The 22,667-nt window shown below is 44.2% G+C and overlaps 1 protein-coding gene across 4 annotated transcripts in view; it reads right to left on the bottom strand.

The window, feature by feature from the left end:
- LOC122634984 (glutamate receptor 1) overlaps nt 1-22,667 on the bottom strand; it is a 132,596-nt gene that overhangs the window by 36,363 nt on the left and 73,566 nt on the right. For all 4 annotated transcript variants that reach the window (XM_043824605.1, XM_043824602.1, XM_043824603.1 and 1 more), the window contains exons 2-4: nt 19,008-19,160; nt 2,196-2,323; nt 937-1,066 (exon numbers count right to left, since the gene is read on the bottom strand). In XM_043824605.1, coding sequence (XP_043680540.1) covers nt 937-1,066; nt 2,196-2,323; nt 19,008-19,107 — 358 coding nt within the window. In that variant the 5' untranslated portion in view covers nt 19,108-19,160. The remainder of the gene's footprint in view (nt 1-936; nt 1,067-2,195; nt 2,324-19,007; nt 19,161-22,667) is intronic.

The raw sequence follows: 22,667 nt of genomic DNA, 5'->3' as shown, positions 1-22,667 counted from the left end.
ATGCGGTAATAATTAAGATGGCACGAGTAGGTATGCGCTCTCGATCGTAAGCGAGGATAACCCGTTAAACCGGTTTTCAACGTATCATCGAGTAGATCGAAATGCTGAAACCTTTAATGTTTTACGGAACTTTAAAGATTTATGAGCTCGCCAAAGGAAAAGGAAAGCGCGCCTCTACGTATCTATGTTGCAACGGCCAACGTAACCTCTTCTACGTTTTACGCTAGGAATAACGAAAGTAAAAGGAAAAACCTTGTTTCAAGCCTCGCCCGAGATTCGTTCGACCTTCCCCGCTTACGTGCCTGACATTGGTGTCGCGCTTTGTCTTCGTTTCAACGAGAATTTCTCAATTATTATTTACCGAGTGACGCGAACCTAGATTCTTTTTTTCTCTGGTTTCGTTCGCGCGGGAAAAAAGGAGACGTAGAAAAAGGAGAACGTACGCGCGTAGGTAAGTACGTACGCGTTGGAGTATTTTCTACTTTAAAATCCCGCAGAGTTTGTAGTTCGCGTTTCTACGTAAGTAAGTGCCTATGCGCGTATAAGGCCGAAGCAGAAGAAACGGGCGATCGTAGATACCGATTCGCCGTGATATCCGCCGGAAGGAAGTTGCCCACCGGAGACCCGACTTGGTACCTGCCTCGATGGTAGGTAATAAAAGTAAGAATACCAGGGGAAAGGGGGAAAGGAGAAAAGGGAGCTGAGGAAGATGAGAATTGGAATTTTTGCAACCGCGATGGAGCTTCGCGAGTATGTACGCGCGCGTGACGTGCACACGTTCGGGTATCTTCTTTACACACGTACACACGTACACGCGTACACACGTCGAACGGAGGTCGTGGACGAACCGACGCGAGCTGCGAGCACGTAGCGTACGGACGTACGTACGGACTAGAAGAGAAATGCATGAGAAAGTCAAAGGTTACGAGGACTCACCGTCGTGGGAGTCGTAGAGGTAGATGATTTTCTTCCATCCGTAGTATCGCACCGTGTCGATGATGGCACGATGGTAATCCGGACGCATGCTTATGGCAAAGTCCAAGAGACCGGAGGACGGCGTGAGGACCTGGAAACGAGAAAAATCATTCGTCTTTCTCCTTCCCTTTTCGTAAATCGCGGAGAGAGAAGATCGATTCGTCGTAGATTCCTCGCGAACGTAACGGCAGAGCGATACGAACGAGAAGGGAGAAAAAAAAACGAGCCGTCGAATCAGCATTACACCGAGATTAGCATTTAAACGACATCGACGTTCGTTACTAAGCGTGCGCGTGATCGTATCTCTGCGCATCACGGTAAAAACACTAACACGAGTCTCGCGTTTAACGAAACTTATTCGCCTAGGACGCCTCCTCCGCGTGTGCTGTCTATGTGAATTCAACCTGTTCGATGCGTTTACATGTATCACGACTACGTTTCACAGGCGCGTATAAATTTGGCGCATACGAGCGAGAGACGGTATCGGTTTCGAAACCGTTGGATATCGGCGCGATAAATGCAACGTGTCGCGATTCGGCTGGATAAATTTCGGCCGGCCAATTCATTTGGAAATTCAAATTGTAATATGCGCGTATCGCGTATTACTACGTCGCTCGCCTATCCATGTACGTAGACGCGTATACGTGCGACTATTACACGTCTACGCGCGTACGTATACATTTATTTATACGAACGATCCTATTATGCGTATCTGATTGCCGTGCAGGATGCGCCGCTCGTGTTCCACCTCTCTCTCTCTCTCTCTCTCACTCTCGCTCTCGCTCTCGCTCTTGCTCTCTTTTCTCTCTTTGTGCCCCTCGTTAACAGTTTCACGTTCGTTACGACCGCGAACAAAAATATCGATCGCAGAGGCATCGCAAAGAAGAACCGAGCGATCCTTCGACGCGGCTGCCGCGGCTGACTCTTTGCGACATTTGCGAATTTTCTCGTTTTTCGTCGTTATCCGACGAATCGCGTTGGCCCCATGGTTTTATACGCCACTCGTTGTGGCGTATATAACGTCATTTGGCACGGACCGATCGGCGAAATGACGGCGAAAAAGTAGTTTCGTTCGCTGGAGCGCACGCGCTTCGCCGTTTATCGATCTTCGATTGATTCGGAAAAAGAGAGGCACCAAATTCGTGCTTATTCTCACGTTAAATTCGAATTTATCGTCGATTCCTAGTTTCGAATTCGCGGGAAAGTCGATGACCGCTTACCTTTTCGGGAAACCAGGGCGTCATGAAGGGCATCTGAAACGTGTTGCTGTAGGAGTGAAGCGTGTCGAACGAGTCCGGACTGACGACGCCCAGGATCGAGTACACGCCCCTGCTGAATTGAGTGCAAACTGTAAGGAGAAATGGAAAGATGAGTCTCTCCGTTTTCATTCTTTCTTTTCATCTATTTCTTCGCGATACGCGTTCGAGTTTCATTCAACGAAGACAAAAGACGATATCCCGTAGCGTCTCGTCGTCGCCCTCTCGTCGTTCTCGTATTCCACGAAGAAAACGGCGAGTTTTTCGGCAAAGATCTCGCTCGACGCTCGAGCGTCACCGGTCGAAAAATAAAATATGCGAATCCGCGTCGATAATTTCGACGTTGAGTACAAACGCGGAGATGAAAGGTTTGCCTGGATACAACGCTTCGTTCGCCTACGTTCATTCGCCCATTGTCGTGTAAAAGGCAAAGAAGCGAGGGGACGCGTTATAGGTTGCGTGAAAATCGTTTGGTAAGTTATGGAAAGGGAGACGGAGTGGGAGAACGTACGCGAAAGGTGGTTGGTATTTGACGTATATTTCGTATAACATTATGCGTCGTCCCACGATGACAGCGCGTTGGCTTTCATGGAACACAATATTCGTTGAAAAGCATCAGACGACACGAGCACAATGCTCGCGCTTGGACGTCCTTTTAAGAACATTTTAACAAAGCATAAGAAAGAGATGGAATTTAATTGCATTTTCGAAAAATATTATAACAAAATGCGTAACGGTACGGGTAGGTTTATTAAACAGCACAGGATTCATCTCGGTCGGGAAACGACGACGAGAAAGGACGGAGGCGGTCGGTTCGTACCGTTGATAAATTCGATGGGTAAAAGAAAAAGTGTGCTCTTGCGAGGGTTTCTCGATCGGTGCGAACGATAATGAAAGAAATTTAGTGTGACAAATCGGATAAAAAGGGAAATGGCCTTGGTAGATAGGCGGATGGAAGGAGAGAGAGAAAGGGAGAGAAAAAAAGAGGACCGTAAAAATGGTGTATGCAGGTGGAGTACGCGGAACGGAGAAGGTGCGAGCAGATTCAGACGCTTGGAAGCGATCCAAGAGCGAGTAAAGCTGGTGGACACACGCGAGAAGTTGGTCGATGGGGAAAGGGTTGGAGATAAAAGCGGACTGTGTGGCGTGAGAGGGATCGGTCAGGAGTTAGCGGGTTAATCGGAAAGAAAGCTGTTGAAAAAGAGTCGTAGACCGGTGCACGCCGAGAACTCGTCCGGTTTCGAAACCGGTTCGAGGAGAGCGCTAATAAGAACGTATGTGGAAAAGTTCGATTTCGCGACCGGGAGAAACGCCTTGATGGATACGTCGTTCCTAACGTCGTTATTTTTACGAGCGAAAACGTAACGACGACGTCCGTTACGGAAAATGATCGATCGTTCTACAAAAAAGATAACGAGGTACGCGCCTCATAGACTATCGCTCGTTGACGTCGTTGTCGTCATAATATATCCGAAATTACGTACGAGTTACTTTGTTTTAATTACTTCTTCAAGTCCTTTCTTTTATTTTCCCCTTCTCCCAGATACGCGACTTGTACGATGCCGCGCTAAAACGAGAAGAAAGAGGAACGGTACGTCCGGTCGTTTCATTTCCACATTTTTGGGAGTGGAAGATGAAAAGAAAAAGAGAGAAATAGAGACGGTAGCACGTGTAGCCGAATTACGCGCGGTAAAGCAGAATTCAGAGATCCGCAAGGGCAGTGGCCGGCATTTATTGCGCGCATTCCCATGGGTGCATTTATATTCATAAGCATAATGGGGCATCATGACGTATACATATACACCCATCCACGTACCTACGTAGGTTTCTACGCGTAGGTTGGTTAGGTATATATCGTATGTGTAGATATAGTCCAGACAGGCGATCCAGCTTGGTCAAAGCTGTCCGCTCTTCCCTCTTTTGTCATTATTAATTCTACGAACCTTCGTCACGGCTTACTCAAATTCCTCCGGGCAATCCCGGAAGCCCCAAGATATTCTCATTTTCGGTCTCGTACTATTTGCACTCGTAATTGTTCCAAGAGATTCTTCTTGAGAGAAAGAGAGAGAGAGAGAGAGAGAGAGAGAGAGAGTTATTTTCTTCTTAAACTCGCAGTGGTCTCATATAAAAGCTGACCGACTAATTGTTTCAAAGGAACGGGCAAAGTGCGTCATTCGCATCTATAAAGAAAAAAGGTAATGCGACCTTAAAAAAGATAGAAAAGATTAACGTCAAAGTTCTCGCAAAGTCTCGATCGTTTATATTGTTTCGTTTCATCGATTATACAAGCGGAACTTTTGATGTTCTAGTTAAAAAAAAAAGTTTCAATGACTCGTCGCGTTACTTTGGAGAAAGTCGTCGACGAAAGCACTCGTCGGATCGCCCGGAGAATTCTCAAGTAAAGGAACGAATATTGCCAACGAAATTATTTTTTACTCCGAAACTTTGAAGCACTCGCCGTAATGTAACCAAACTGAGAGCTCCTAGGGGATTTTCAACTGGGTCGAGGATAGTCCCTGAAGTGAACGCGGCGATTCCTACGAAAGCACTTGCCTCTCGGATCAAGATATCTCTTACGATTGATGACACCAACCGAAATAAACTATAGCGCGAATAACGACGAGTTCTCTTTTCTCGTCAAACTACGCCGTTTCAAATCGATATCGTTGCTATTAATAATCGCGTAATGGCAACTCGTAGAAAAGCTTCAAATCGATGAGAAAACGTTCGAATAATCTTTTACCTCGACGATTCGATAAATTGCTTACCTCGATGCGATAAATTATTACTTTGGAACCATCGATTCGATGAGGACAGAAAAGTAAAACTCGGCAATAAATAGGAGGCGATTAAGCTAATTGTTAATATCCGAAGTTATTTTTAAGACGCTATCTTCGGTACCTTTTAACTCTATCATTTCAACGACTGATCGAATGTATTTTTAAAACTCAAACACGTAACAAAAAGACTCTATCTATGTATGCGCGTGGTCTATATTATATTTAACAACCGGAGAGAACAACTAATCCCAACTAGCGTTCATGGACCATTTAACTTGCAAACTCGTCCTATCACGCATGTTCCTATTTGTCCTTTAACAGTCGCCATGTCTGTATATAATATGCATCGGTGGTGGCGTGCGATGCATACAGGAGTGGTCTTATCAGAATTATCGGTGCCGTCGTTTCATGGTCCTCTCACATGCACACGCACATACTTTCTCTCTCTCTCTCTCTCTCTTCCCTTCCCACGCTCTGTGTGGTACCTTTCAAACTAAGGACAACGACTGGGAGAAACTTCTCTAGCGCAACCCACAATAGGCAAAGTTCATTGCGAACGACAGATTATCTCATTTCTAGTCTCTATTCTGCTCACGGACTTTTACCAAGTCATTAAGTCATATATATATATATATATATATATATATATATATATATATATATATATTGCACGTGTATGTTACAAAGGGCTAAAAGCTTCGCGGAGTTTGCTCGTAACGGTGCTCGTCCAAAATCGTTCCCAAAAATCGGAAACGATTTTATTCGCGTTTACGTGCAAGATCGGCGCAAATTTGTAAAAAGTTCCAAAAATTAACGATAAAGCATCGTGGTCGAGCGTTCGCAAAAAAAATTTTATTAGTTATCGTCGTAAAATCTTTGAGCGAAATTATCGAGATATCGATTTATTTCTATATTTCGATAAGTCGGTCACAGGAATCGATACGAGTCGACGGGTTTTAATTGAACTTGAAAAGAGGGTTCGCACGAGCCAAACTCACGGAACCAATTGTGTTTCGACGCTGCAGGAAGGCGACCGCCAGTTTTTTTGGAGGTCAAGAGAGGAAACGAAAAGAAAAGGAGTAAAAGAGAAAAGGACGAAAAAGAGGAAAGAGGAAAGAGATGGAACGGTAAGAAGGGAGAAAAATTGCGAGTCGAAGGAAGAGTCGTTCGCAAAGGGAAGAAAAAGAGGAATCGACCTAAGCGATGGAAAAGCGAAAGAGACCCAAAAGGTTTTATCGTCCCTCCCGATAGAATCTCAAGAACTCCAAATACAAGCGGTTCAGTCGTTTGTTTCGAGAAAACGGTTACACGCCGTATCGTCTCGATATCACGGTACAATTAATTCCGAAAGAAAGGGGAACTATTGTCGTCTACCTGCCAACGAAAAACGTTCTCGTTCGTTCTCCTAGCGTTCGACGAGAATTTCTCGATTCCCTTCGAAATCTCTATCCTTCGTTTACCTACGTATGATTTGTAAGTTCTCTCGAAATTTTACAATTTTCCAGTTAAATTCGCGATCGTTCTCCTCGTCTCTTCGCCCCTACTTTTATAGAAATAAACAGCCTTTCGAAGTTAATCGAACGATGAGATAAAGATAAGAAAACCGATGCGAAAACGACGTGGAAACGTACGAAAAAGTCGACGAGATCGTCGATCTCGTTTTAATCGGATAATACGGACGACAAAAGGCTAAAATCTTTGATATTTAATGGCTATCGATCGGTACGAAACCGAAGCGTGTCTCGGTTGCCTTCGGCGAGTTCTATTTACATGTTTTATTTAAAAGACGACGTCTAGTCGAGGCGAGAGAAATCGTCCAAGGGAGAAGGATAGACGGAAAAATTCGAAGGAGCCACTAGAGAAAGGAGGCGAAGACGCTCGATCTGGATCGGGACGGTTCGTTTAAGGACGCACGCCCTCTTCAATGGGCCATCCGTCGTTCTTTTACCACCGTAATCTTGTCACTCGCAGGCGGACACTCTTGTTCTCGGATATTTTAAATCAATGAAAAACTACCATTTTCATACCGTTATTCATTACGTAATTCGTACTCGTCGGCGAAGAAACGAGTTTGAATTTAATTTATTCCTCGTCCTTTTATTTTCCACAAATTTTTGCAAGAAAAATATAAAACGAAGGAGAATGTGGGAAGGCGCAAAGAAAATTTGATCTTTCCAAGGTCTTTAAGAGAAAAGAAGAGAGAGAGATCGTAGAATCCGCCGGGAAGATCGCGGACGATGCTCGGGAAATTCCTCGACGTTATTACGTGTCGCTTGGCGCACATATCGCTCTCAAAGAATAATGGCTACTTCCTGAAACGACTACGCTACTCTCCTCGAAATGAAAAACCAACGAAAGCGCGTATTTCCCCGGAAATGAAAATACAAAGTATATACCTATATCGATTCTCTTTTCCTCGTTGCAGCGTATGTAAACACTTTTTTGGTCTCGCTCGGATACTATGACTTATCTCCTACTACAAAACGATTACGATAAGAATTTAATCGTTTTCATTCCGTCCGTTAACCCGCATCATGAAACATTCGAGTGGAACGATCAATCTGTAATTACAGCTCGAGGAAATCAAAAAAGAGTAAAGAAGAATAACGTTCGTATTTCAGGATCGCTATTCGATTCGTAAGTCAGGCTTTGCAAAGATCGAAAGTGGGTCAGGCATCTTCGCATTTTCTTGTTTGTCCAACGACAAACTCTGTTCCGATGATCTAAAGCGAGCACGTCCTTCTATCGCAAAGGATCCTATAAAGAGGGAAGAACGGAGGGGGACAGAGAGAGAGAGAGAGAGAGAGAGAGAGAGAGAGAGAGAGAGAGAGAGAGAGCGAGAGCGTAAGAGTAAAGCCAACAGGAAAATCCTACTTACAAGACGTACGTGTACTCTCATGTAAATGGAGATGAATGCCCTTCTTTTGATGGCGATCCGACGCACGTAGATCCATCGTTAGGAATATCGGTAACGCGGCCTCCGATATCCGTCTACTCGCGTCCCGTATCGTCGTCCGCACACCGATCGTTCCTCCATTTATCACGTACGTCTTTGAAGCTGCGCTTCCGCTACGTGGCTACTTTCCCGAAAGGAACTAATGCTATCCTTCCGACGATCACAGAACCCCCTCTTATATCCTTTAGACGCGTATACACGCGAACCATCCGTCTGGCATCCACGCTCGTACTTATATTTTTCTTTTTCTTTCGTTTTATAACATCGCGAGCAAAAGAAAAGCGAAAAGAAAAAGTTCAATACTCTCGAAGCATTTCGGAGGGAGCGCAGTCGCGTTTACGGTTATATTAATATTCATCAAGATTCTTCAAAGGATGTAATAGGTTCCGAATAGAAGAAAAGAGGAAGAAGGAAATGTAAACGGTCGATCGCGAGAGCTATCTCGTAAACATCGATCTCGCGTATAGATATATACGTATGAGTAGGTACGTACAGACGGCAGTAGTTACATTCGAGTTTGCGTCGCTCGGCTAGTAAAAGCGAAATAACGCAATAAAGCATCAGCGGCCGGTAGTAAAGCTTTGCAGGGTACTCGTGCGCGCGCTAAAGTAAACGACAGTCGCTCTCGAATTTCGTCTACGGTTCGTACCTTTTAGAGAATATCTCCTTGCCTCGTGCTTCCTGAACGTATTACCTAACATTTTATCGCGGAAAAGCGTTTCATTGTGAATCTCGCATCGCTCCGTGAAGAACGTGTGCGCGCGTATGCACCTCGCATTTGCTTGCGAAAAGAAATATGAATCGACTTGAAGAAGAAAAAAAGAAAAGGAAAAAAAAAAAAACATCAACCTTCGGATCGAGGTCGAATGCATTAAACGAGTCCCTTCGAAAGGATATAATCAGACTCTTGAATCGTTTTTTACGTGCTCGCACGTTCGTTGCGATTATTATAGAAATAAATTGCGAATACTGCTCCGTTTTCTAAATGAGCTACTATGCTCGTTGCCAGATTGAAGGTTGAAGGAAATTAAAAAAAAAAAGAGAATAACAAACAAACAAGAAAAGAAAGAAAAACGAAGTATACCTTTCCATTTCCATTTATTCCCGAACGTATCGTAGGGGTAGCGAAGGAAGAGAAAGAAAGAGAGAGAATCCATTTATTCCAAATACTCCCGCTACATTCGCTAGACTTCGAGCTCGTTTTTAATAATTAATCCTATCTAGAGAATATAGATTGAATCCTTCGTTATAAGACCATTAACGAACCATTAAAGCTCAAGAAATCTAATAACGATTTCGATGTACTTTGAAAATCGCGTGACACTAGCTTCCGGTCTGTATCCGTTCGATCTCCTTCTCTTTCGCTTTCCTCATCGGAAAAGGATATAACCGGGCTTCGCGAATCCGACTCCGCTGCAGACACCCTCTTACGTGACCTGTCGCAGGATTTGCCGCGCCAATAAAAGGATTAACGGGACGAGGGTTAATCCTATTGGAAGGCCCATTCCACGCTCCCTCTTTTACTTTGCTGGAGAGAAAGCGAAGAGTGAAATAGAGAGGAAAGGATCTTCTCTCTCTCTCTCTTTGTCTTTCTTTCTTTCGCGCACCACCACGATTCTTCGACCATTCTTATAGCACACGCCGTGATTAGTGGCCGCGCCCTTCCACGTCCTCGCTGACCCGGACTCCGATAACGAACGATTATTTTCAAGCCGTCCTGCGAACGCGCTTCAACGATTTCGTCGGCCCTCGGAGACGAATGGATCGAACGACTAGAACCGTTTCTTTCGTCCTCGTTAACCTTTTGAAAAGCCATCCTTCCGAGATGCGACGTTGAAGGATTCGATTTAAATCCATCGATTCCGTCGTTCTTGATAAAGAATTTATACGATCCTTTTTTTCACGCGTATCGCGGATCGACCCAAAAATAATCACTCGGAAAGATCGTTTCGAATAATAGATTGTCCTTTCCGTGGAGCTCATACCGAATTAATCGAATAAATAAAGCATTCGCTGTGACCTATCGTTGCTTACTCTGCACGTACTATAGTCCATGAGATTTTTGTGTTGGTAAAGCGATTACGAATGAACGAGCCGGAACAACGTATGAAAGCATCGATTTTGAAACCAACAGGATTTTCCATGTCAAATAGAGGGATTATTATTATCAGGAAATGTACAACGTTATAATCGGCTGGTCCTACGTGTGCGTTATGATAACAGGCGAACGATCGGCTCAAAGCCAGAGATGGAACGAACGAGAGAAATGGATGAAAGGTGAAAGGACAAGGTATAAAATTTGTAGAAAAAGTCATCAAAGATACAAATCCATTCGACGGAACGAACAAAGGATAGCGATTTTCGAAGTTTTCACGATCGAGAAGCACACACACACATATATATATATATATATCTACGTACGTAACTATCTCGCCGCTTGCTAATGCATCGAATCGTTCATATTTGCTTTATAGAGTATAAATAATAAAGCGACTATAATTTAAGTGGAAAAAGACCGGAGAATTCGCCGAGAGACGCGAAATACGACCTTCTCGTCGATACCTCGAATTTTCCTCTCCTCGGGAAAGGTCGAAGAGAATTTGAAAACTTGCGATCGATCGTACGATATTACTTGTCTCTTTTTCTTTTTTTTCATCATAGTCACCCTCGAGATCGTTAACGCGATCTTCGTCGAACCGGCAAAAGAAAATGAAAGACACGATTGCCTCGCCTTTTTTGCCCCTTCCTTCGAAGAAGAAACGTCGCGATATTTTATGGGAAGAACTCTTTGCCTTTTCCCATCCTTTCGACGCTGTGTCATCGCTTTCTCTCTCTCTCTCTCTCTCTCTCTCTCTCTCTCTCTCTCTCTCTCCTGGGAAAGCATCTATCTCTTTCTCTACTCACCCTTCCCTTTACTCTCCCTCTCTCTCTCTCTCTCTCCCTCATTCTCGAAATCCACTAAAGCTCTTTCCGCTCCAGATATTTCAACGAAAGAGAGCGTGTTCCTACTGAAGTGTAGATGGTTTGTGAATTACGCCATGTCCCGCGGAGAATGCGAATAGTGTGGAAATTGTACCGAAACGATAATCCAAAGCCGAAATATACATATAGCGTAGATAGAGGTATATCTATGTTCTACGTATGTGGTTGCATAAGCACCAAACATAGAATTCACGGTATATAGTACTAATTCCTTGTAACGATAAAATACGCTTCTCCCTTCCTCCTACTCAATCTTCTGCCACCAGACGCCAAAGTTTATTTCGTAGGACCGCGTGTACGGTGGGCGAGGGAGGGAGGAAGATAGATAGAGTTTATCGCGAAAAGCGCGTCTCCGGACGCGACAACCGTGTCTTCGAGTAGTACGAAAAGTTCAACGTATCCGCGACTCGACGCAGGAAGACCAAATTTCCGCGGAAAACTTTCCATCCAGGCTGGTGCCCCGCGGTAAATGCGGCCAACTTGGTTTTCCCTTTCCCGCCTTGCTTCCCTCTTCATTTCCATAATACCAGGCAACGTCGCTTAACCACCGCGAGGGTACTAACGCGTTTTGGTAGCAGATACGGAACGTTCGGCAAAGCCCAAAGAATCGCATCGTTCTTGTCGTCATCGTTGACTCTCTCTCTCTTCCACTCGAACCACACGTTTGTCTTCATTCGACTTTGCCGGAGAAGAAGAGGAAAGGAAAGAGAAAGTATCTATCGCAAAACGAGAGAATAAAAAGCGTCGAGAGAAATGGGAGTCTTAGAATCAACGGTAACGGATACAAATAGCGAGAGATGCACGTATTTTTGTTAAGGATAAAGGTTGGAGGAGATCCCAGCGCTATCCTCTACTTTATTATATCCCCGTAATGTAATATATAACGATATCTGTTATTAACGAAATATATAACGAAATTTCTCGAAACTCGATCGGTAGCAGACGAAAGTTTGGAAAGACGATTTGATAAAATCGTGGTTGCTTGTCAAATTTTTGTAAAGGTCTCGAACGAAATCACCATAAACGAACGTTCGAACGCAAGAGGTATCGTTGAATAGATCGAAAGTACGAGCGGCTTTCAAATCCTCGTCACTTGATCTTTTTTATCGAACATCGCATTATTAACGGCGGACGAGCTCCATCGATTTTACGTCGCGCATAGTCGGGAGCGAACGCGAGGAATAAGCGCGGCGCTCGTCGTTAACAAGCCGTACTACCTTTTTTCCAAAATTTTTCCCACGGCGCACAGTTGTCCGTTCGTCGCGATAAGAATTCCAACATAAATCGATTTGAGCGAGAGGAGAGAGAGAGAGAGAGATAGGAGACGGGCCAGTCGGATTATCGAGTTGGGCAGGAAGCAAGGAGGAGGAGCGTGACTCTGATAAAGTTCTGTCATTTTTATCGATCGGTCGTTTGCAGATTCGTTAAAAAATGAGCTCTCGCTCGTTCGCTCGTGATTTGCTCTTCGCACGACTGAAAAATTGCTCGCACGATGACAAGGAAGTTGTCTGTCCCGTGGCTGTCGCACATTTTCTTCTTTATTTTCGATCCGAACGTTCGAATCCCGAGATAGGAAAGCTACGATAAATTCGGATTCATACGCGACGTTGGAAGTCGAGCAAAAAATATCCGATTTATTTGGGATACTCCGTAGCCGATTACGAAACGAAGTAAATTACCGATCTCGGAAGGATGGCGGCGATCGACTCGAAACGACGTCTTTCCGAAGGGATCGCGATTTGTGCCTCCATTTTCTAGCTCGTTGCGCTTTACCGAGAGAAACTCGGCTCGGTTTTGCGCGCGTCTTCTTACACCCGCTTTGAGAGAGGGAGAGGGAGAGAGAGAGACAAAGACGAAGACAGAAACTGGGAGAAGGAAAAACCGTCGTCTGCGAGTGGAACGCGTTGGTGCTAATTACGAATATGCCGGACATTCCATGGACAGTAGCTCGTCCCGGTCTTTCCCCGTTAACCACGTTGGAAAAGAATAATAGGGAACGTAAATTATCGCGAGAAATTAGCCCGAACCTGTGTTCGCGAGAAAATCTTATGGAAATGCAGAACTAAAACGGTCTTTCCTGGGAAGCGCTCGACTTCCGTGGAATTCGCTGTTCGCGTAAATTTCTGTCGGAAAGGGGAAGAAGGGGGTGGGCTCGAAAGTAGAAAGTCAGGATTCTCGAGGCACGCGCGGCGTTCAGGATCGGGGAAGGGCGAAAGGACCGGCTCCTCGAAGGGACGAGGGGCTGGTCGGACATTAGAATTCATGCGGAGACATTTGCGGTCCGACTCCTAACGACCGACCGTAAAAAGCCGACCGAAGCCGCCAAGTGGAAGGCAAAAGAGAAACGTCGAGAGCTACGCGAAACGTAGGAAGAAGGAAGGAGAAGAAAAAGGGAGGGACGACGAGGACACGTAATGGATCGTTGTAAACGAATCGTTGAAACTATCGTCGGTCTTGATAACAAAAACAAATTCTAACTTGGGATTCGAAAGTAAGAATCGTGCGTCGAATGCATCGGTCTAGCTTATGCGACTACGTTCTAAACGCTGACGCGCGCTGAACGTAAGATCGTCGCGCGACCGCATATATCTCGCGAAGGAGAAGGATACTCGGCTGCGTACTTTACTACAATGTTTTGGCGACGTTTACATCGAAAATGCATCAGCCGGCTTTGGTTAAGTAACCGATAACGAAACGTTGCCTTTTCACCTTGGACGAATCCTGGATTTTGCGAACGTAATCGAACGGTAATTACTATCGAATATCGCGTTATTTTTAATTCCAACAAACGCAAAGGTTCTCGCAACTCCGAAAAACGTGATGTGAGCGCAGAACGGACGAAGAGGTCTTTCTTCCAATCGATATATCGCGACCGTCTCGTTCGGAGAAATCGAGAAAATATGAAAGGAATCGGGAGGAAGGGATTGATTTTAACAAGTTTAACAAACGTGCTCTCGTTAACTTTCAAACCGCGTTACGGTCATAAATTAGCCGTCAAACGGGACGTAGGAAGATGGCGAATCGTCGGTGATTAGTTACGGAAGATGGAGCCTTTATTCTTGGAAGCCCAGCTCGATGCCTTTCGAAAGAGCAAAGGTAAACTTTCCGCGGACTTTAGTAACTGGGTGGAAGTTCGGACAGAAGATAATATCCTTCCTACACGATATTCTTAATAACCTGTCTGCTTCGTCGTGTACGGATTAATATCGAGTCTTCAATGGAGATTAATATCCTCTAAACCTTTGGATTAATATAATGTATAAATATATAGCTATATAAATGTATTATATAATGCACCTATATATATATATATATATATATATATATATATATATATATACACACACACACATATATGTTCACACATATATTTATACACATCCTTCTTCCTTTTTTTACGAGCAATAAGTATCGTTGCAAGCAATCGCGAATTTTATTCTCGAGCAGAAACCTTTTTTTAAGCCTTTTAAAACGTCATCGCGGATTAATGCTCGTTCCAGATCGGAGGCAACGGTAAAAAGGTATACTTTGTTAATACGATATTATCGGTTTAGCTCGACTTTGCGCTAGCTCTACTTTCTTCGTGAACCGAACGAAATGATTGGACTCACTTAACGTAATTAACGGTTTTAAAAGCGAGAGGCACGCCCCTACCGATGGCTTTACAGAAGCGATGGGATTCTCGCTTTTTAAAACGAGCAAGCTTTAACTTCGCGCGGGTACCTTTTCCAAGCCTCGTCGACGTTCCCCCGAGACGAAAGCTTCGGCATGACCAACTCTTCTTTTCCCGCGAAAAGCTCCGTTTATTAATGCCGATGAAAATTGATCACCGAACGAGGTGAGCACTCTTCAATCATCAATATTAATTAGTCCGTCAGACTTGGTACAAATTAAGAAAGTTTGCGAGCGATAAAAAATTGACCTCGCTAGAAAAGCGTAAGAGACCGAGAGGGAGCAAAAAAGAAATAGAGAAACGTCGGATTCGTCGATGCTGCCGATTATGGTCTAAAATCGAACGAAGAAAGAAGGCTGATATCGAGAGTCGATCATCGAACTTTGAGAGCCGAAAGCTCGTCGTAGTCGATGTTCGACTCGCAGCTCGACTTCGTATCGATCGAAGGCAAGGTACAACTTTGAATTTCTGCGATGGATGAGTTCGTTCCTTTGAGCGTACTTTAAAGAGAAAGAGAGATAAATGTATATTTAAGTAGCGATTGGTTCTAGTACCGCAACGAGTCTATGATCTACTCTCTCTTTTCTCGAACGATTTACGCGACGATCGCTCGCCGATTTTACGGCCTATCCATAGCTTATCCAAATTCCTTTCGGGTAATATCTGCCTTCAACCACCTCGGAACTCCCACGGGAGATGTCGAATATGCGTGGGAAAGTGGGAGGAGAAAAAAAGGAATAGGAAATACGAGGGTAACGCGCGGTGCTTAAGTAAACGAGTATATCGTGTCGCGGAAAATTGTGTGTTCGACGCGTGTATAGATGCGCATAGGCACGGTTATAAAGTATCAGAAATACAACGATCGATCTTTAACATCTCAATGGTATCTACGTGTCTACGGAACGTAAAATACTTATTCTCGTGTTTCATCCAACGTCTAATCCTCTCTCGCCATACCCCCGTTATATCGCAATCGAAGGAATATTGGCATTCTTGGAAAATCGATACCAACTATCTATTTATTCGCGTCCACGTTTCATCGCGACTGTACGGTAAGATATTCCTAGCGAAAAAGGAAAAGGGACGAGTACCCGAGCGAGAGAGAGAGAGAGAGAGAGTTTCTCGAACGATATTACGATTAACAATAAATCGGGAGGAAAACCAATCGAATCTAATTATCTTTTCGTTCTGACGCTTGAGCCTGAAATCTCTCCCGCTCTTTTTCTCTTTTTCCCTCGTGTTTTCTCGAAAGCAAAGAGAGAGCGAGGTAGCTTGTGAACTTTTAAATGGCACGAAGAAAGAAAAGAACCACGACGACTCGCAATCTAATTCGAAAGTTTTAAATCGAAAGCGTAACGACTCGGCTCTCGTTTTTCCGTCCAGAAGCGCGAACATCCGCAGATTTTTTCTTTAAAAATGTACGCAACGACGAGCAACGTCCGATGCGCGTACTACCATTGTCTCTTTTTCTTTTATCCTTTTTCGTTTCCTTTCTCCATCATCGAGTCTATTCTCGAGCGTGAGATATATTAGAACATTCTATAATACTCTGGTTTGGCTCTTTGGAAAGAAGTAGTTTTTTTTCTCTCGCTGAAAAATCACACCAAAGACGCGATATCCACGAAAAGTGGTACGCTCGTCTTAACGGAACGTAATAGTCATCTATCAACTTTCGGTGCATATCGTATAATATCCTGTAGGGGATCCTCTGGCTACGTGGTAACTTTCTCTGGCCAGTACCAGAAATCTCGACGTCTGGAAACTGCAAAAGAGAGAGCAAGAGGGAAAGAGAGAGAGAGAGAGAGAGAAAAGGAATGTATATGAGGTGCCAGGTTGCCAGCACGCCATCCAGCCAGCTAGGGCCGGCATAAATCTGCCGAGGGCTCCCGAGGGTATTTCCAGCTTTTTTCTCCCCCGAATACCCTTTCCACGCCTACCCTCTACATAGTCGTCGCTTTTCGCAGCGCCAGTCATCGTCCTCGTCCTTCGTCCTTCCACCATCCTTTTTCTAACTCGGTTCTTTCGTTCTCTTTCCTCTTTTCTTCCTTCCACCACAATATTCTCGTGCCTCCCCCTTCTCGCCTCCTCTCTCTCTCTCTCTCTCTCTCACTCTCTTCATCTTTCTCTATAGGTATATCCTCCTGGCTTTTTATCTTTTTTTTCCTTTCTCTCGTTTCTAGTATCTCATTCTCTCCCTATCACTCTCTCTCTCTCTCTCTCCCCCTCTCTCTTTCCTACTTTCTTCTGCACTTTTTATGCGAAGGAACGACGTTAAACAAAAGATAAAGATAGATAACAAAGAGATATAAATAATATAAACGTTTAAGAGCGTTAACGAATGGTACTCGAACGTCGGTGAGAATCCAGGAGAATTTTCCTTAGGAAGAACGGGCTACGATATCGTCTCGAGAAACGAAGAAATACAAATAAGGTCGAGCGCGAGAGCGAGGGAAAAGCTAACGGAGTTGCCAACGAGAAGGGCAGTCGTCGTTTAGCTCGAGCATCCGGTGAAAGCAATTTAAGCAGCGCGCGTTTCGACAATAGATTTAGCAGGTAGTAAACGCGACCAGCTATGGGATTATAACAGTAGTGGCCTCTGGCTTTGAGGGTTGTAAGGGGGGAACAGCTAGCATTAATACAATTAGCGCAGCTTTGCTAAGTACCGTAACGCGCCACGATCTCCATATCCGTTGGACTTGGCCCAAATACTCACGGATGTCGCTTACGGATCCGCCCAACGTTACAAATACGCCCCTCGTCGATCGATGTTATCGTCCTATCTGATAGCAAACCGCGTTATAATAATACCCTCAATGATATATAATCGATTTCGACACGATCGATAACACTGTCTAACGACAAGATGTTTGAGATCGAGACGATTATTGATTACGATTACTGTGTAATAACGAGAAACGAAGTGTTACGAATACGCGTCGCTCGAGTTCGAACGGTACGATCATCATAGCGAATTCGCGATATGCGTACGAAACGAGAAACCTTTGAAATTCGCCGGAAATGTTTTCAAACCCGAATGTACGTCGACGAGACAAAGAAAGCACCGGTCGAAGATCAAAGATATCCAAGCATTGGGTGGCGTCGTTGAAATCGTTATCGACGTTTCGCGCCTATTCATAAAAGACGCGAAAGAGAAGGGACAGGTGCGCGATCGCGAGCGTTATCAGCTTTGGCGAAAGAACGAGCGAGGCAATCTCGCGACGACCTCGTTATATGGAAGGAATATCTCGAGAGAATACGCAAAAGCGATGGAGTCGAAGGCCTCGAAGATCGAACGGATAAAGATGCGCTCTCCTCGTATTCGATCGCGTTCCATTTACCTTCCGTCTTGATCCAACGAGCCTCCGCCGATCTTTCTTTCGTTAATGCTACGTTCTCTCGAAAGATCATTCTTTCGATTAACAACTACGAAAAGAAGGATGTCGTTAACGACGCTTTTATCTCGTCCAATGGTTATCGAACGAGTACTCGTCGACGTTTCCTCGCGAGCAACGATGTAAATGTTAAAGCGTTGATACGATCGATACCGACGAAGGTACCACCGTAATCAATATTTTATTGCAAGTAATATAAATGATTCGGACGGAGACGAAGTTTATTATTATTCGGGCATCATTTAGCGGAATAAAATAAACGTTCGAACGATTAAACTTTCATATCGATCGATATCGCGTTTTGCACTATAACGAAACGAATCGAAGCCCTGACGAGTCATTTATTATCGATTTCGACAATTTTCGAACCATCCTCCGTCCGTCTCCACGCACTTCCGTACACGTTCCATATATCTACTTGTAGGTGAGAAAAGAAATAGCGCCAGTCGCGAAAGATACGAATCTCCGTTAGAGAAGGAAACGTTGCTTATTTCGCAATGGACAGATTCGTGGAGGACTCAATAGCTCGTGCGTTGAAGCCCGCTTTCCGGCACGTACCGTCGCGTCTCGGCTATTGTTGATAACTCGGCCATTGGCGCATTTCTGACATTCCCTCGGGTTCTTCCTACCTGATATCGGGAACAAAACGCTCTGAAATCGATTTTCACGGTGCGCGATGAGACGCAAAAATGAGTCTTCCTTGTATAGACCGCGCTCGTGCCGAACAAAGACGAAGACCGTGTTTCGTTCTTTTTTCGATAAAAAAAAAAAAAAAAATAAAAAAAATAAAAAAAAAGAAGGGGATTACCACCGACGAATGATCGTCGTAAACGTTGCGGACGCAATTCGTCGTTGATATCTTGAGTATTTTGAATACCGTCGGTATCTCGGGATGACATGGTGGATCAGACTTTTCGTAGGTGTACGATGCCATTTTTACCTCGTACAAAAAGCTCCGTTTCGCGAGGATCGCTTAAAATTCTTTTTACTCACTCAAACGGGAAAGTTTATAGGCGTCCGCTGTGTTAATAACGTCAACGAAGGCTTGCAGCTCGAACTTTCGAATGGTCGTATTCTTGTTGTGGTTGAACATGGCGAACCTGAAGGCGGACTGGATCTCGTCCGTACCTTGCTCGAAAATCGCACCTGCGAACAAGATTACGATACAAACTTAATAAATAGAAAAAATGTTCCGCTTTGATACGTGGATGGTCGAACACCGCTAACACGTAACGAAATAACGAAAGAGCGCGATTAAGACGACGCATCGCGTGCCGTCACATCGGATAACAGACGTCGAATCGTGAAATCAATCGAGTATGATGATTCGGGTCAGCGTTTGGTGTGTATCGGATGTCTAGTTATATCGCTCCGTTTACCGATAGCCCACATACGATGTAACTACGCGATCCGACGTCTGCTCGATCACCGCACGACCCTGCTGTAATTACGATCGAGCCATTCGACGTTAATAGTTAGGTACTAATGCGTACCGATATCAAGCTTCCTAATGGCAATCGTGTGAGATAAGCCTCCAAGATGGTTTTATTCTACGTTCGTCCAACGTACGCGCTGACCTATTCGTCATTTTATATCATTCACATAGAGCCGCCGAACAACGATCGCATAACAGTCGCTGATTTTTGGATAGGCCGAATCCTCGTAACGAAAGTTGCGATGGAATCGAAATTATTATTTTCGCAACGACTTTCAAAGTTGCAAACGTCGAATCCAGTTCTCCGGCGAAGATCTTTAACCTCTTTCTTCCTCTATTTGTTTTTCTTGGAAAAACCTTACCCATTAAAGCCAACGAAGAGAAATTTCCGCGCTGCCGACGAAAATATACATTTTCAAACGTTACGCGATATTATTGCCCTATTCTCTCGACTACTATAGCTTCCTTTTTCTCCTCTCCGTCTCAATTTTCCTTCAATTTTATTTCAACGACCAAAGTCTGTGCGAACGAAGCAGGTACGCAGGTCTAATAAAGAATTTTAACTATTTTCGTTCCTGAACGATAAAGCGAATTCGAAGGCGAAAAACGAAAACCAACTTGAAATTAGATTCAAAAGCCACAGATGCTTTTGCAGACCGTACCATCGTTCCGAATTATTTTGAGAATAAGACGAAAATCTTTTGTCGAGTAATCGAAAACGGTAAAATTGAGAAACGAGTCTGAGCCGTATTAAACATATCGAACGACGATGCAACGGCGACTGTTTTTAGACCTCGTTCGCAAGGAGTATAGCCTATGTTCTGCGATATAATCTGTATCTAAATTACAGTCTACGAGTCCTAGAAACAATGGCTACGCGCTCGAGTATTAGAACCGATCGATAGGTTATCAGTTACAAACGGTCTATCTTGATTCACCGAATATACGATAAATAAAACCGACGTTATCGAAAAATCTAAAATCGCGCTCGACTCTTAAACTATTCGAAACTTTCACAATCAACCGTAGAAAAGTTTTTTCTCTCTGCATAATGGGGATCAACTTTCGAGTTTTAGGAATAATGTATTTCGATAGACTTTTACCAAAGATAAATTCACGATTAAAGAACTCTCTCTATCGCGCGCGCGCTTCCTCCGTCTGTTCGTCTGTCTCAATTGATCATGCAATTTACACCACCCTCGAGCGTTCTATACGCCAACGGCACAATCAAACGTGCTCTATTAAAATTCCTCGAATAACGAGATGGAATCCGAGCGATCTCTAATGTTCTCTCGATCCTTTCGATCTAAACGCTTGCTAAGCGCGATACGTCGAAACAAAAGTAAAAGAGAGAGAGAGAGAGAGAGAGAGAGAGAGTGAACGAACCGGTTGGGAAAGCGATGGTCGTCGTTCGTGAATATCTTCGACTGAAATTAAAATTGTTTTACGAACGATGCGTTTGAACGAGCGCTCGCTTTCACCTTGGAATATTCAGAGATCGACAAAAAGCATGATCGTGAAACTGAATTGTAATGGCGAGGGAGAAAAAAATTCGCGTTGATGGTTCAAATTTTCTCTCTTTCTCTCCGATTTTTAGCAAGCAACGACGAGGTAATATTTTGATCTGACAACGCGAGCTTCGATAAAATTAAATTCGAAATAAAATCAGCTAGGACCTCGGCAAGTAACCGCGAGTAGCAATGATCGATCGAGTTTCGAAACTAGTACCTAGCGATTCTGGGTTCTTAATTATTATCAAACAATAGCATTATTTTTTCTAAAAGCTATGTCATTCGAAACGTCATTTATTTTACCTAAACCTCTTAAAGTTCAGACCGGGGGTGGTAGACAATCGTGCGTGAAGCAAGAAAGGAAAACAAGAAAGGAAAACGAGACGAGGCAAGGAAGACAAAAAGATAATAGAAAGAAGAAGCAACCTTCTTTCGCTGTAGCAGGGAAAAACAGAGAGAGAGAGAGAGAGAGAGAGAGAGGGAGAGAGAGAACGAAAAGGGAGGAAATGGCGATCGAAGGAAAGGTCGGAAAGAAGACGGAGAAAAGGTTGAAAGAAGATGATAGAGCAAAGAGAGGTAGAGAAGGAGAGAGGGAGAGAAAGAGGGCGAAGGGCACGGAGAATGTAGAGGATTGCGGCGAAGCAGAGTACAGAAGGGAAATACGAAAGGGGAATCGATGTGAGTGTGAAGCCATGGTGGGGAGACTGGGCACCAATCAATAGCCGCGCGGCGGCGCCACACCTGTCAACGCGGGCTGAAATAAACACAGGTAAGTAAGTACTTATACAGATATGTACATTGTTTCTCTCCGTTCAACGTTTTCACTGTCGTTCGATCGATCGGCACTCTCTCGATTTCCTTGGAAACTTTCGTTCGGCGATACTCATTGAATCGTAATGATTAATTTTATAACGAGACAGAACTAGACCAGGAGAGGTTCCTTTAGCAAATACGCGACTTTTGACGGAGATCACGGTTTCGACGCAAAGCAAAGCGCAAGCGTTCCAAGTTGCGAGCCGATGGATTTACGAATAAATAAATAAAGATCTGACTCGATTTCGGGGTTTTTTGAATTCGTATTTACGTGTTTGTCGATTGATCTCTCGAGCCTTTGTTTCTCCGCGGTTCACGGGAGCATTAACTAATCGATTACACGAAGCCTGTCGAATAGCTCTCGGAACATATTTTGGAAACCGATCGAGAGTCGGTATTTTTGTCCAAGCATGGATTGGAAACAATACCTATACGCGTACACACGCGCGCGCATACACACACGCATGTATGCACGTATAGAAAGAGATATGGGTGGGAGGAGGGCCTGGATTGTCCATGGACGAGCGACCGCGCCGCAGGGAAATTCAATTGCCGATCGTAACTGAGCTTTGACGGAGCACCGCGCGCCATCGCAAACCATTAAAAGTTTCTTTAACTTCCTTCACGCGATTACGGTTGGAAGCCTTGTAATTGAATATCGGGAACAATGTAAACGAGCGAGTGGCTTCGAATGCAAACTTTCCGTGGGAACGAATCCTTAATTCTCATTACTATAGGTACTTCATTTGTCTTCCCTACGAAAATAACCGACAGCGAATATAGTTAACGCGACGTCGAAAATCTAACGTAATACCGTGCGATCTTAATAAAAGTGGGGAAATTCCTCGGAGCTTCTCTCGACTCATATGGATATTCTCGTATTTCGTCGATATT

The sequence above is a fragment of the Vespula pensylvanica genome, chromosome 16 (assembly GCF_014466175.1).
Source record: "Vespula pensylvanica isolate Volc-1 chromosome 16, ASM1446617v1, whole genome shotgun sequence".
Taxonomy (NCBI): domain Eukaryota; kingdom Metazoa; phylum Arthropoda; class Insecta; order Hymenoptera; family Vespidae; genus Vespula; species Vespula pensylvanica.
This window is presented reverse-complemented; position numbering and strand designations above follow the sequence as displayed.